This window comes from Phaseolus vulgaris, chromosome 8 (assembly GCF_000499845.2).
Source record: "Phaseolus vulgaris cultivar G19833 chromosome 8, P. vulgaris v2.0, whole genome shotgun sequence".
Taxonomy (NCBI): Eukaryota; Viridiplantae; Streptophyta; class Magnoliopsida; order Fabales; family Fabaceae; genus Phaseolus; species Phaseolus vulgaris.
This window is the reverse complement of record NC_023752.2, coordinates 2,577,517-2,592,418: the sequence shown is the minus strand read 5'-3', so window position 1 is coordinate 2,592,418 and position 14,902 is coordinate 2,577,517. Positions and strand designations below refer to the sequence as shown.

Genomic DNA, 14,902 nt, shown 5'->3' with positions numbered 1-14,902 from the left:
AGTTTCCTTCACCAGGCTGGGTAAAAATTAACACTGATGGGGCTGCTAGGGGATATCCTGGTCTTGCTACTTGCGGAGGTATTTTTCGTGGGAGTATGGGGGAATTTATTGGAGCTTTTTCTGCGTTTCTTGAAGTTCAGACTGCTCTGGTTGCTGAGTTTTATGGGGTTATACATGCTATGGAGGAAGCTCAAAAGATGGGGCTTACTAATGTCTGGCTGGAATGTGATTCTGCTTTGGTTTGTGCTGCGTTTACTGCTAGGACAAATGTTCCTTGGATGCTTCGTAATCGATGGAATGCTTGTCTTAATTACTGTGGGAAAATTAGGTTTACAGTTACTCATATTTTTCGTGAAGGAAATGCGTGTGCTGATAAGTTGGCTAATTTAGGATTTTTTCATAGAGAACCTTTTCTTTGGTATAATAGGCTTTCACCTTGTCTGTTCTTAGAATTCTTTATGAATATGTATAGTCTACCTATGTATCGTTTTTGTTAACATATGGGTTTTGGTCTAGTCCCCCCATATTTTTGTATTTTTTTTTTCTTTTCTTTTTTCTTTTGTTTAATAATTTTTTTTTTCATGTGATGGTAAATGATTGTTGTTACTTGAGGTGTCAGCCTAGCTGAGATCTTAAGTGGCATAGTGATACCTAACATGAAAGTTTTTATTAAAAAAAAAAAGTTGAATTATGATATATAAATTTTTAAAAAATAATTATCTTAAACAAATTTAATGTTATAGATATAATACAAATATATAATAAAAATTTTAATAATTTTAACAATTAATATTCTTTTTTAAATTTTATTTTGATAATTTAATTTTTTAAATATTTATACAAAATTTATTAATAACAGCAACAGAGTTTTGGCGGAGTTATAAAATATCTAGTAGAGATTTTTTTGCAAGCCTACAGGAGAGGATTGGCCATGATTTTAGTTTAACTTTTAATTTTTAAATAATTCCATTTAAAAAAATATCTTTACTTTTTTATAATAATTACTGTCAATGAATAAATAATATTTCTTCTAAATTATTAATATTTTTAAAAGTTTTATTTTCTCATTTTTTTTATCAAGAAAAATGTTTATTTTTAAAAAAATATTAATATTCCTTAATTCAGAATCATATAAACTAATAAATGTTTTATTCAAATTTAATATCTTCTCATTGATCTAAATTACGTTTTTTATTTAGTTTCTTTCCAAATCAAGTTTTCACTTTTCTCAACTTTGAACTACATGATATAAATATTAATGTAATATATATTTACGGTATCCGGTCAAATCCCACCGGCTACGTCTAGAATTGTAGTGTCTTCTTCAGGTAGAAAACTTTGCGTGTTGAATATTACCATTATTTTTTGTTTCTCGAAAGTGGTAGAAAACTTTGCGTGTTGAATATTACCATTATTTTTTGTTTCTCAAAAGTGACGTAACACACCCTTTGACACAAACATGAACCAGAAGCACAATTCTACTTAAAAACTATCTCCTTGCACAAATCATCTAAATCTAACCAATTAATCAAAGTACAAAAGGATTTGAAAGTACTTTTATGACTTGTTTGGAGAAAAAAAAAGTTAAGGAACTGAAAAAAACAGAACAAAAAATGCAGTTATTTAAATTAAAGGATATTCATAAAATTAAAAAAATTATATTTATTTATTTATTAATATTCACACTTTAAAATTTTAATCATATATTATTGGAATATAATTATTTCTTTTTATTTATTTCATCTAATTGGGTTAACTGTTATTTATTTATGTTAATCTTATAATTAATCACAATAAATTGTAAAATATTTTTTAAAGTAGACAGTTTGACTAAATGGTCAGATAAAAATGTCTAACTAGATGGATTAATAGAAATGTGTGATTAGACCGTATGAATGAAACGTCTATTATTGCAAGTAGGTCAAATCATACAAGAGTTAAAGTTACTTATTTGAATAATTTATTGGTTCTTTTTCGGCGTTTCTTGAAGTTCAAACTGCTTTGGTTGCTGAGTTTTATGGAGTTATACATGCTACGGAGGAAGCTCAAAAAATGGGACTTACTAATATCTGGCTTGAATGTGATTCTGCCTTGGTTTGTGCTGCGTTTACTGTTAGGACTAATGTTCCGTGGATGCTTCAGAATCGATGGAATACTTGTCTTAATTTTTGTGGGACAATCAAGTTTAGGGTAACTCATATTTTTCGTAAAGGGAATGCGTGTGCTGATAAGTTGGCTAATTTAGGATTTATTCATAGAGAATCTTTTCATTGGTATAATAGACTCTCAGCTAGTCTGTTCTTAGAATTCTTTATGAATAGGTATAATCTACCTATGTATCGTTTGTGTTAACATATGGGTTTTGGTATAGTTCCCCCATATTTTTGTATTTTTTTTTTCTTTTTTTAATAATATTTTTTTTCATGTGATGGTAGATGATTGTTGTTACTTGAGGTGTCAACTTAGCTGAGATGTCAAGTTGCATAGTGATGCCTAACACAAAAACTTTATAAAAAAAAAAGTTACTTTATGGGTTTTGGTCTAGTCCCCCCGTATTTTTGTATTTTTTTTTTTTTTTTAATAATATTTTTTTTTCATGTGATGGTAAATGATTGTTGTTACTTGAGGTGTCAGCCTAGCTGAGATCTTAAGTGACATAGTGATACCTAATATGAAAGCTTTTATATAAAAAAAATCAAAATAAGATACACAATCCGAAGTCAAAATTAGAAAAAAAAATATACATTATCTCAAAAATTAAATTGAAAGTAAATATTCTATAAAAATATAAAAAAACAGAATTCACGATAAAACGGTAAAATAATTCGAAAATTTTTGAAAAATTAAAAAGTGAGAAACTATAAACAAAATCTAAACTACTATATTTTCTTATATAATTTGAAAACAAAAAAATCTATTGAATTCACCATAACAGTCACTAGTATTTAAATTCTTAGGGAATGCACCATAACTTTGAGTGTTTGTCATCGTACCTATTGAATTTAATAAATTAATAAAGGAACTTGTTTTGTGTCATGACCTGAGGGAACTTCTATCCATAACAGTCTTAGCTTTCCATATGTTTCCCACCGGCTACGTCAAAACTTTGCGTCTTGAATATTACCATTATTCTTTATTTCTCGAAAGTAACGTAACACACAGAAATGAAGCAGAAGCACAATTGTACTTAAAAACTATCTCCTTCCACAAATAATCTACATCTAACCAATGAATCAAAGTACAAAAGGATTTGAAAGTACTTTTATGCCTTATTTGGAGAAAAAAAAGTTAACGGAATGAAAAAAAAACAAAAAATGTAGTTGTTTAAATTAAAGGATATAGATAAAAATAAATTAAATATATCTAGTTATTAGTAATATAAGAAAAATATAAATATTAATAAAAGTTAACAGCATAACATACAAATATGTAATTGATTATGTTTTTTTTTTCTATAAAAATTAGTTCAAACTTCAAGTAAAAAATAAATTAAGTCATAATAAACTTGTTCAGACTAATTCAAAATATTAAAAAAAAACTATAATATATATAAAAATAGTTTTGTGTCATCCATACTAAATCCATTTATATAAGAGTGAGTAAGTTTTAATTATATTAAGTTTAACCAAATCATAAATGAAACACAACCTATTTTAATTAGACTGAATTAAGTTGAATTAGATTATCAGATAACGAACTCAATGAACATCCACGTAATTTTCGTAGTTCAAATTAGACAAACTATTTTTAAAGATAATTTAATAATAAGGACAAATAAATAAAAATAGAAAACAGAAATAGTAAGTATAAAGAGATTGAATAATTTATTTTGTTCCCAAAAGAAAACAAAGAAGACAGAGTAAATTTATATATTGTAGGCTTAATTTATCACTATGATTTCAGATCAGAAAAAGTTAACCAAATGATAAAATAAAAGATACAACAGTTTTCATAATAATAGCTGACCATGATGGGGTTATTTTTTTTTTTTTACCAAAATAGGGTCCGTTTTAAAAAAATTACAAATTTAGACAAGTCGTGCCTAATTGGGACGATTTCAGGACGACTTCATATGCAGAAGCCGTCCCAATTAGGCACGACTTCTGCCATGTCATACTAAAGTCGTGTCAACTTGGTACGACTTCTGTCATGTCATACTGAAGTCGTGCCAACTTGGCACGACTTCTGCCACGTCATAATTTTTTATTTTATTTTTAATTTTATTGTTTATATATTGGGTAGTAAGTTATGTAATGTTAAAAATTAATTTATTCTCATCATTACGTGTTCTGTAAAATTATTACTTCTCAAACTATTTATTTTGCAAATTCATAACAATAATTCTCTATTTATTTTTCAAATATAATAATTTTTCATTTATCTATTTATTTCCAAATTCAATAACAATTTTCTTCATTTTTTAATTAATCAAATAATCAAGTTATTGTATTACGTCAAACATGATCCATACACGATTATCCAATTTTTTGTTCCTTAAAACTAACACTCTTAGAAAATTATGTATCAAATTAATTTTTAACATTACATAACTTACTATCCAATATATAAACAATAAAATAAAAAAAATAAAAATAAAATATGATGTGGCAGAAGTCGTGCCAACTTGACACGACTTCCGCCAACTTGACACGACTTCTGTATGACAAGGCAGAAGTCGTGTCAAGTTGACACGACTTCAATATGACATGGCAGAAGTCGTGCCTAATTGGAATGATTTTTGCATATGAAGTCGTGCCGAATTGGCACGACTTGCCTAAATTTGTAATTTTTTTTAAACGAACTCCATTTTGATAAAAAAAATAAAAATAACCTCATCATGAAAAAAAATCACATTTAGTTAATTTCACTCGTTAAGAAAACTTAAACTTATAATATATTAAACATACATGAACATTCATTGTGTTTTGTCTCAATAAGATAAACATAATTCATATGTAAGGTCTTAAAAGCAAAATAAAACACAATTCTTATCTTGCTTTGCCTCCAGTTTTATTGTTGAGAGAAGAGAAAAGTCAAGATTGAAGGGAATCGAGAAGGAGAGACCCAAAAGTGAACATTGCTTCTTTGGTGGACACAAACCCTATCTCAACACCATCACCACTTCTGCTATCTGATAAACAAAATGCCCCAGTTTTGTCTATGGAAGCCATCTCAACCTTCTTTGGTCTTCCCCAACCAAAGTCATTACTGTAAGCATCAAACCTTGGTGACCCAGCAATGCCAATCATCTTCACATCACCTTTCATACCTTCAAGCAACAACCTTGTCCAACTTTCTGCTCCACTCAGCGCTCCCTCCTTCAGACTTTCCAAACCCTCATTCACTGCATCCACTGCCACAATCAGTCCTTCCTCTCCCAATATCTCGCTTGTTTCAGCAATTGCAAACCTCCCCCCTACACAGTTCCCAAAATACGTTTCGGGAACTGCTGGCTCCAAACGCGCCCTGCAGTCAACGTTCAAAGCCAGCATCACCGTTTTGTTTTTTGTTTCCTCTGCTCTCACCCTGCAAACCCAAGCATAACCAACGGATAACACAAACGTTGACAACCGAAGGTTGCTGCTGTTTCCTTTCTTCTTGGACACCACAATCTGCTTCAGCTTTTCAAGATCTGAACGAGAGAGATGAAACACGCCTCTTGTTGCATCTTCTGGGACCTGCAGATCCCAAACTAGGAGGCTTCTGTTGTTGGGTCCATCCTGTTTTAACCAATCACTGAGATATTTTTGTTCTAAATGATTGGGGTCTTGGACTACTTTCCTGTCATAAAATGGAGAGAGTTCGGGTGGTAGAGAAAAGGGTGATTGCTGTTGTTCTCTACAAAGATAAGCCCAGGATTTGATAAACGATGTTGAAGTCTTGCCATCTAGAACAGCATGGTGTGAGGTTACTCCTATGGAAAATCCAGAGTTTGGAAATAGAGTGACTTGCAAGGCTAAAACATTTGCTTCATCATGGGATATGGTCAAGTGGGGTAGAAGGTGGTGGATTTCTCTAGCCTCAGAAAGATCCGTGCCTGCTAGATGGTTGAAATCAGCGTGAGATTCAGCTACAGTTAGGGAAACGTTGTCACCGGTTTTGTAAGTGATGATGGGGTTTTGGGAGTGAAGGGGCCAAGTGAGATGTCCAGCAAGAGGGAAAAAGTGGGCAAGCGCAAGAGAGAGAGAGTGTTTGAGTTTGGGAAGAAGGGTATCAAAGAAGAGAGGAGTTGGATGAGGAAATTCATAGAAGAAGATGCGTTGAACAGGAGGCAACCTTAGCCATAATATGTCAAAGAAGGTGAGGGGAAGTGTTGTTTGAGCTGGTAACTCATTTGATTCTGAAGTTGGAGCTACGTTGAACACCTCTACCACTTTCATGGCTTCTTTTGTTGTCGTTCAAACCAGAGAAACAGAGAGGTTAAGTATGTCTCTGGTTTCTCAAATCCTAAGTATTCAACAAATGCGACCAGCGAATCTCATTTATGGTCTCTAACATCGTCTTTTGAATTCATTATTTATTTATTAGAGCAAAGTAATACTTCCACGATCTTTTAAAAGATTACATAATCTATATTAAAATTAAAAAGTAAAGTAAACGTTATTAAATATTACTTTAAGTTATCTAATGCATATTTTCGTTAAAGAATATTAAAATATCAGTACTTTTTATTATAAGCACATATTTGATACACATAATATGTTGATATTTTTAGATAATATCCTATTCATTTGACAATCAAAATATATTATTATTTTTAAAAATATTAATATTAATTTTATTAAAAAGCATAATATTTTATTGTCCTGGTATGGGCGAGGTCGAGACCTTAGAAGACTTGGCCGAAAGGCCGAGAGGTCGAGACCCTATAAGACTTGGCCGAGACCTTATAAGACTCGACCAAGACCAGTGGAATTTGGCCGATGGTCGACCCATACAATGGGAACTTGGCCGACGGCCGACCCCTACTACAGCTAACGCTAAAACCAAGATCAGTGAAGTTAACCCATCATCAAGAATTAGGTAATGCAACCCTAAGCGGTATCCACCTCGATAAGCGGGTCCAACAAGGTAGGTCCATTAGAATAATATAAATAGCATGCATTCCAAGGAGTAAGGTATGTCATTTATTACTGTTCACCTACCTGAGAGCTGACCACCCGCTTTACTGACTTGAGCGTCGGAGTGCCTTCACAGGTACCCCCACCATCCGGTGTTCAGCCGAGGCTGAGTGCCGAAGGAGAAGCAGGAAGACGAGAAGAATCCCAACTCACCATCCAGTCACCTGACCGACCGAAGGAAGGAGAAGAAGACTTCAATAGTTCTCTAGGTTCCATCTCCCTAGCAGGAACATTTATAATTAAAAAGGATTATAAAGTAAAAGTAGAAAAAGAAACCTAGTGTTCAGTAGTTTTTTTTCATAATTCAATTATATATTCGCAGACATATTAAGTAACTTATAATAATCATATACATAAATTTTTAAGTATGCATGCATGTGTACAGTTTAGTCATACATATTTTATTTATGTATATGGTATCATTCTATGTGTATCTTTGGATAATTAAAAATAATTTCTCATATGGTATCATCATGCATGAGCTAAAGTTTTTTGACTGGTGATGTTTTCTTCTTCTACTATCTAACCTGATACCTTCCTAGAAATGTCTAACACAAAAATGTTGATCTGCCCCACGTAATTTATTTTGTATTATGGGCAAGTCACCCTCATAACCCTTACCCTCCTCACCTTCACCATCTTGGCCCTGTTCACCTTCCTCACACGTGTCCTTCTCACAATCAGCCAGCTCACCATTGTCCTCCGAACACTCACCCTCACCTTCCTCACACATTAGCCTCCTCACCATCATCAACATAGTTGGTCTGCTTCTGAATTCCTTCATCATTACCACTCTCAACCCTTAATTCTAAAAAGTGATGATTGAAACCACAACTTCTCACAAAGGTGTGCCACAAACAAATGTCCATATATAATTGGAATGTTTACCATATTCATTACAACACTATCATGAAACAATAACTCCAACCTATCTTTTAAGTTAGAACACCCACCACATCAATACCACAACTCTTCCAGTGTGAAATAGTCTATTTCCAAATGCTTAGTATTTGAAAATAACTACATCGGAGTCACAAAACCATCTACTGGTCTCACCAACATATAATAAAAAACTTATGTAATAATATTTGAAAAAACACTTATTTAAATGATATATAAAATTAGATTTATTAAAGAAAATTTTGAATATTAAGTCAAAAGTAATTAAAGTTTTATTTATATTAAGTTTAAAGGTGCATGGAAACAAAGTATATTAAATTGAAGAATATGAACATAATTGAAATGCAATTAAACTAATTGACATTTAATTAAGCTTACTTTACAAGTAAGTTTTATGAAATCATAAATTCACTGATATCAAAGCTATACAAAAAAAAAGTTATCTTACAAAAATTTATTAAAATTATTACGGCAAATTTCATCGGACTCTATAGTATCTTCTAAAATAAAGTATTACTTCGAAAGTGATGATATTAAAATTTGTAAAATAATTTATAAGTAAATTTAGAAACGTATTATTTCCTTAGTAAATTTCCTAAACTTAGTTAAATTCAATCACTAGAAAATTTAAACTTATATATGTGATCATTTAACTACAAGAAAATCATGAAATAGAAACTAATTTTTAGAAATCAAAATAATTAGTTACAATAATAACTAAATTAGAAATCATTTTAGAAACTAAAAAAAAATTGGTTTCTAAATTAGTTTATATTATTGTTAAATAGTTTCTAAATTGATATCCAATTAGCAACCAATGTTTTTCTACTAAATTTGGAAACTAAATAATTGGTAGATAAAACCTTGGTTGCTAATTAAATGGTTTTTTGACCATGATGGGGTTATTTTTTTTGTTTTTACCAAAATGGGGTCCGTTTAAAAAAAATTACAAATTTAGGCAAGTCAAGTCAATTCGGTACGACTTCATATGCAGAAGTCGTCCCAATTAGGCACGACTTCTGCCATGTCATACTAAAGTCGTGCCAACTTGGTACGACTTCTGCCCTGTCATACTGAAGTCGTGCCAACTTGACACGACTTCTGCCCCGTCATACTGAAGTCGTGCCAACTTGACACGACTTCTGCCACGTCATAATTGTCCGCACAGACAAGCTTAATAATAAAATTCAATTCAAGTTTGATTATTAATTTCCTCATTTTCTTTATCTATGTATTTATTACTTCATAACACTCATAGAACATTCATTTTCTTTATCTATCTATGTATTTATTCATTCAATTCAAACATGATCCATACACATTATCCAATCTTTTGTTCCTTAAAACTAGCACTCTTAGAAAATTATGTATCAAATTAATTTTTAACATTACATAACTTACTACCCAATATATAAACAATAAAATTTAAAAAAAATAATGACGTGGCAGAAGTCGTGTCAAGTTGGCACGACTTCAGTATGACAGGACAGAAGTCGTGTCAGGTAGACACGACTTCAATAAGACATGACAGAAATCGTGCCAAGTTGGCACGACTTCAGTATGACATGACAGAAGTCGTGCCTAATTGGGACGACTTCTGCATATGAAGTCGTGTCGAATTGGCACGACTTGCCTAAATTTGTAATTTTTCTTAAACGGACCCATTTTGGTAAAAACAAAAAAAATAACCCCATCATGGTCAAAAAACCTAATTAAATACTAATTTAAAAACTATTTAACAATAATAGAAACTAATTTAGAAACCATTTTTTTTTTAGTTTCTAAAATGTTTTCTAATTTAGTTAATATTGCAACTAATTATTTTGGCCTCTAAAAAATAATTTATATTTCATAATTTTTTGTAGTGTTAATATCTCGGTTGGTTCGTATAACTGTGTTTTGGCTGAATAATTTTAATTTGGTAATTAAGTGAAAGATAAACATAATTTATACATAAGCTCTTGAAAGCAAAATCAAACATGAGATGAAATGAAAGTGGGATGTGAGTGAAAAAAATCTTATTTTGCTTTGCATCCACTTTTATTGTTGAGAAAAGAGAAAAGTCAAGATTGAAGGGAATTGCGAAGGAGAGACCCAAAATTGCGCATTGCTCCTTTGGTGGACACAAACCCTATCTCAACCCCATCACCACTTCTGCTATCTGATAAACAAAATGCTCCACTGCTGTCTATGGAAGCCATCTCAACTTTCTTTGGTCTTCCCCATCCAAAGTCATTACTGTAAGTATCAAACCTTGGTGAGCCAGCAACTACAAATATCATCAAATCAGCTTTGGAAAGTTCAAGCAACTCACTTGACCAATTTTCTGCCCCACTCAGCCCTTCCTCCTTCAGTTTTTCCAAACTCTCATTCACTGCATCCACTGCCACAGTGAATCCATCCTCCCCCAATATCTCGCTTGTTTCAACAATTGCAAACCTTGGCCCTACACAGTTCCCAAAATACGTTGTGGGAACTGCTGGCTCCAAACGCCCCCTGAAGTCAACGTTCAAACCCAACATAACCCTTTTGTTTTTTGTTTCCTCAGCTCTCACCCTGCAAACCCAAGCATAACAAACGGATAACACAAACGTTGACAACCGAAGGTTGCTGCTGTTTCCTTTCTTCTTGGACACCACAATCTGCTTCAGCTTTTCAATATCTGAACGAGAGAGATGAAACACTCCTCTTGTTGCATCTTCTGGGACTTGCGAATCCCAAACTAGGAGGCTTCTGTTGTTGGCTCCATCTTGTTTTAACAAATCACTGAGATATTTTTGGTCTAAATGATTGGGGTCTTGGACTACTTTCCTGTCATAAAATGGAGAAAGTTCGGGTGGCAGAGAAAAGGGTGATTGCTGTTGTTCTCTACAAAGATAAGCCCAGGATTTGATAAACGATGTTGAAGTCTTGCCATCTAGAACAGCATGGTGTGAGGTTATTCCTATGGAAAATCCAGAGTTTGGAAATAGAGTGACTTGCAAGGCTAAAACATTTGCTTGATCATGGGATATGGTCAAGTGGGGTAGAAGGTGGTGGATTTCTCTAGCCTCAGAAAGATCCGTGCCTGCTAGATGGTTGAAATCAGCGTGAGATTCAGCTACAGTTAGGGAAACGGTGTCACCGGTTTTGTAAGTGACAATGGGGTTTTGGGAGTGAAGGGGCCAAGTGAGATGTCCAGCAAGAGGGAAAAAGTGGGCAAGCGCAAGAGAGAGAGAGTGTTTGAGTTTGGGAAGAAGGGTGTCAAAGAAGAGAGAAGTTGGATGAGGAAATTCGTAGAAGAAGATGCGTTGAACAGGAGGCACCCTTAGCCAGAATATGTCGAAGAAGGTGAGGGGAAGAGTTGTTTGAGTTGGTAACTCATTTGATTCTGAACTTGGAGCTACCTTAAACACCTCTACCACTTTCATGGTTTCTTTTGTTGCCGTTCAAACCAGAGAAACAAAAAAATGGTTAAGTATGTCTCTTGGTTTCCCTAATCTTGTACCTCTCACTAGTTCATAAATATAGCACAAATTCTACCAGCACGATTCTCATTTACCTCTCCAACATCGTCTTTTGAATTCATTTTTTATTAGAAGCAAGTACATAATATAGGAGGAAAATATCTATTTCAACTCTTGTTAACATATTTAATTTTCTATTTTAAATTATTGGGCTTTATTGGTGTGGTTCAACTTTCCTTTTTTATTTCAGTTAGGTATTAATCTTTTTCTTATATATAAACAATGTATTTTACTCTTTAATATATAAGTTAATAAAAGTTTATTTTATATTTAGTTTTCTCTATAAGTAGGGTTTATCAAAACTTTTTTTTTTCTCCATTACGATTAGGTGCGTACGTACGCTACATTAAAGCATCACATCAGTCAAGGAATATTCATCTTCATGTACTGCAATATAGTATCAGAGTCATTTCGAGCCTATCCCAGCGAGTATTTGTTGAGCCTATCGTGCCACCCGCTATCGGGCCGCTATCGGACCACCTATAATATATAGTCCCACGCATGAGTTGGCAGTCTCGACGTGAGGGGTGTGTTGGAAATCCCACATTGACTAGAGATCTCGACGTGAGGGGTGGGTTGGAGATCCCACATTGACTAGAGATTAGAGCCTTTCATTGTATATAAGTGGGTGCAAACCTCAACTTTATAAGCCGGTTTTATGGGATTATAATTTAGATAAAAGAAATACAATATTTTTTAAAAATTTAAAATTTGTATAAATTTTTATTTTAATTATATAAATAAAGAAAAAATCTTATATATAGTAAATAGTATTTAAATTATATATGTATTATTGAGATTTTAAGGTTTAGATTTATAATGTGAAAAATTTTAAATTGTTAATTTATCGAATTTTAATTAAATTGTTTTTTTAATAATAATAATTTTTTTTTCATATAATTCATAATGACGTGTTGTGTCCGATGTGAGTAAGTAGCCATAACATATAACTCAATTATGTACATATTAAATAACTTACAATTGTTATATGCATGGGTCTCTATGTATGCATGCATGTTTACATTTCAGCCATGCATACTCTGTTTGTTTCTGGTGCAATTATCTGTGTATCTCAGGATGATTAGAAATAATATACAATTTATTTTTTCTTGTTTTGGTTTTTTTCTCTTCTTACAGACACACACACGGAAAAAAAAAATATTAAGCATACTTTATAATTCAAGAAGTTAAGATAAACGATTATAGAATGTCACAATTTTTCATGATGTCCGTTTATTAACATCAGGAATATTATCCATTCTAAAAATATGGCTAGATAAAAAAAATCTTCAAAACATTATTCTATTTATTATCAAAAAAATTTAGTAAATTGATAAAAACAATTTAATATGTTGTATATGGATTTCACACTAGATGAAATGGAGGTAAATATTTATTTACTATTAAAAATATTTGATAATATAATAGAAACTGTTATATAATAAGAATTTCATGTTAAATGAAAGGTTTGCCATGAAGAGTAGAATAATATAACCATAACACAATCTAATAGTTTTTTGTTTTTTTTTTTAAAATAAGTTTTGTATAGAATGTTTGAATTGTTAGTTACCACCACTATTATTTGAATCTGACACAAGTTAAAGAAACAACCTTTTATTTGAATTCTCTATTTTTAAGATTATTCCAAGTTCAATTTTCCAAACTTAACAAGTTCCCACAAATTGACTTTTAGACTAATTTTAACACTTTTAATAATTCTTAACAAAAGAGTTTTTCCTTAAACAAAAAATTTATTAAATGAAAAAAAAAACTGTATTTGTTATTGATCATGGATAACCGAATATTCCATTACATGTTTCATCTTTTATCGTTTGTCAAATTGAATTCTCAACTTTAAGTTGTTCTCCTATTTATAATTTATATATAATAATTGTATTGACTTTACCTATATAGATGATTAAATTAGGCCTAAATGGACCCAAATTTTCCCCATCATAATTTTGTAGATGGTTTATTATTCAATATTTGTTAATTACATTGTTAAATTCTTAATTCTTACTAAGAGATCCTTATTATATATGTTGTCGCGATACCAAGTAGATTCTTCTCAGTATGTCGAATACTCAATTGTACTAATATTTTCATAAAAAAAGAGTTGAAACACTTAATTATATTATTTTCATAATCGAAAGTCTTTTTTTCGTTTTTGAAACATATTTTTATTCATATTCTTTTTCATCTCTTGTTCATATTTTGATACTTATCTTAATTTTCTGCAATAAAAGCATATAGTGTAATAAAATTAAATTTTAAATAACATAACACTAAAAAAAAACATTAAATAAAAACCAAATTTATAGACAAAAAATAATTAGTTGCTATACTAACTAAATTAGAGGTCATTTTAGAAACTATTTTTTTTTTCTAAATTAGTTTCTAAAGTAGTTTCTATTATTGTTAGATGATTTCTAAATTGATATTTAATTAGCAACCAATGTTTTTCTATCAAATTTAGAATCTAAATTATTGGTAGTTAAAACTTTGGTAGTTAATTAGATACCAATTTAAAAACTATTTAACAATAATAAAAACTAATTTAGAAACTATTTTTTTTTAGTTTCTAAAAATGGTCTCTAATTTAGTCATTATAACAACTAATTATTTTTTGTCAGTAAAATTGATTTTTATTTCATGATTTTCTTGTAGTGTAATATAAGAAATTGATTTTTTTTTAAAAGTAAAAGTAAAAACACAAATGATTAAGAGTGTTAGTTTTCCTTCTGGAAAAACTAAATATTAAAATGTAAGTGGATGTGAATACTGAAAAAACTAACCATAATATAAGAATAGTAAAAAAGACTGGAGGGAAAATTATTAAAATATACCGTTGTGATATGACTTGAATAATAAATTATTAAAATTAAAGCAAATAAAACAACAAGATTTTGATAAAAAAAAAAGTGGAATCTACTAAATAATTATCTTGTGAATGTGTTTCTCATCTTCTTTGTCTCTCTTTGTGGGTGTTATCTTTCTTTTTGGTGTTGTTGTTGTCCTCCATCTCACTGTAATACACCACCGTGAAGATGTCGCATACGACAGCGGAAACGTGGTGCATGGTGGTTGAGACATAATAATGGCAAGGAAAAACTATATCTAAATAAAAGGTTTGTTTGTTTTAATCACCGTCGGACCCAAAATAAAGTTTAAGATTTCGGATCACGAGATTCATAGTTTAGTTGTATAACCACAAATATTCTATCATATTTTTTGGTGCGTGTAAAATATGGTAAAGAAAAATTGTGACTAAACGACAGTGTTACAGTGATTTTGTATCTTAGAAAATTAGATTTCATAGGTTAAAGAAAAGCAATAGATGTTGATAGATGCGTTGGATATTTAGGAGATAGAAAA

At 31.1% G+C, this 14,902-nt stretch overlaps 2 protein-coding genes across 2 annotated transcripts; both read right to left on the bottom strand.

The window, feature by feature from the left end:
• Positions 1–4,871: 4,871 nt before the first annotated feature.
• On the bottom strand, positions 4,872–6,557 carry LOC137826567 (phenolic glucoside malonyltransferase 1-like). The gene has a single exon (XM_068632577.1). The coding sequence runs from the start codon at positions 6,378–6,380 to the stop codon at positions 5,034–5,036; it is 1,347 nt and encodes a 448-aa protein (XP_068488678.1). The 5' UTR covers positions 6,381–6,557; the 3' UTR covers positions 4,872–5,033.
• Positions 6,558–9,918: 3,361 nt separating this feature from the next.
• Positions 9,919–11,561, bottom strand: LOC137826644 (phenolic glucoside malonyltransferase 2-like). The gene has a single exon (XM_068632708.1). It carries the CDS (start codon positions 11,429–11,431, stop codon positions 10,085–10,087), a length of 1,347 nt encoding a protein of 448 aa, XP_068488809.1. The 5' UTR covers positions 11,432–11,561; the 3' UTR covers positions 9,919–10,084.
• Between the last annotated feature and the right edge of the window lie 3,341 nt (positions 11,562–14,902).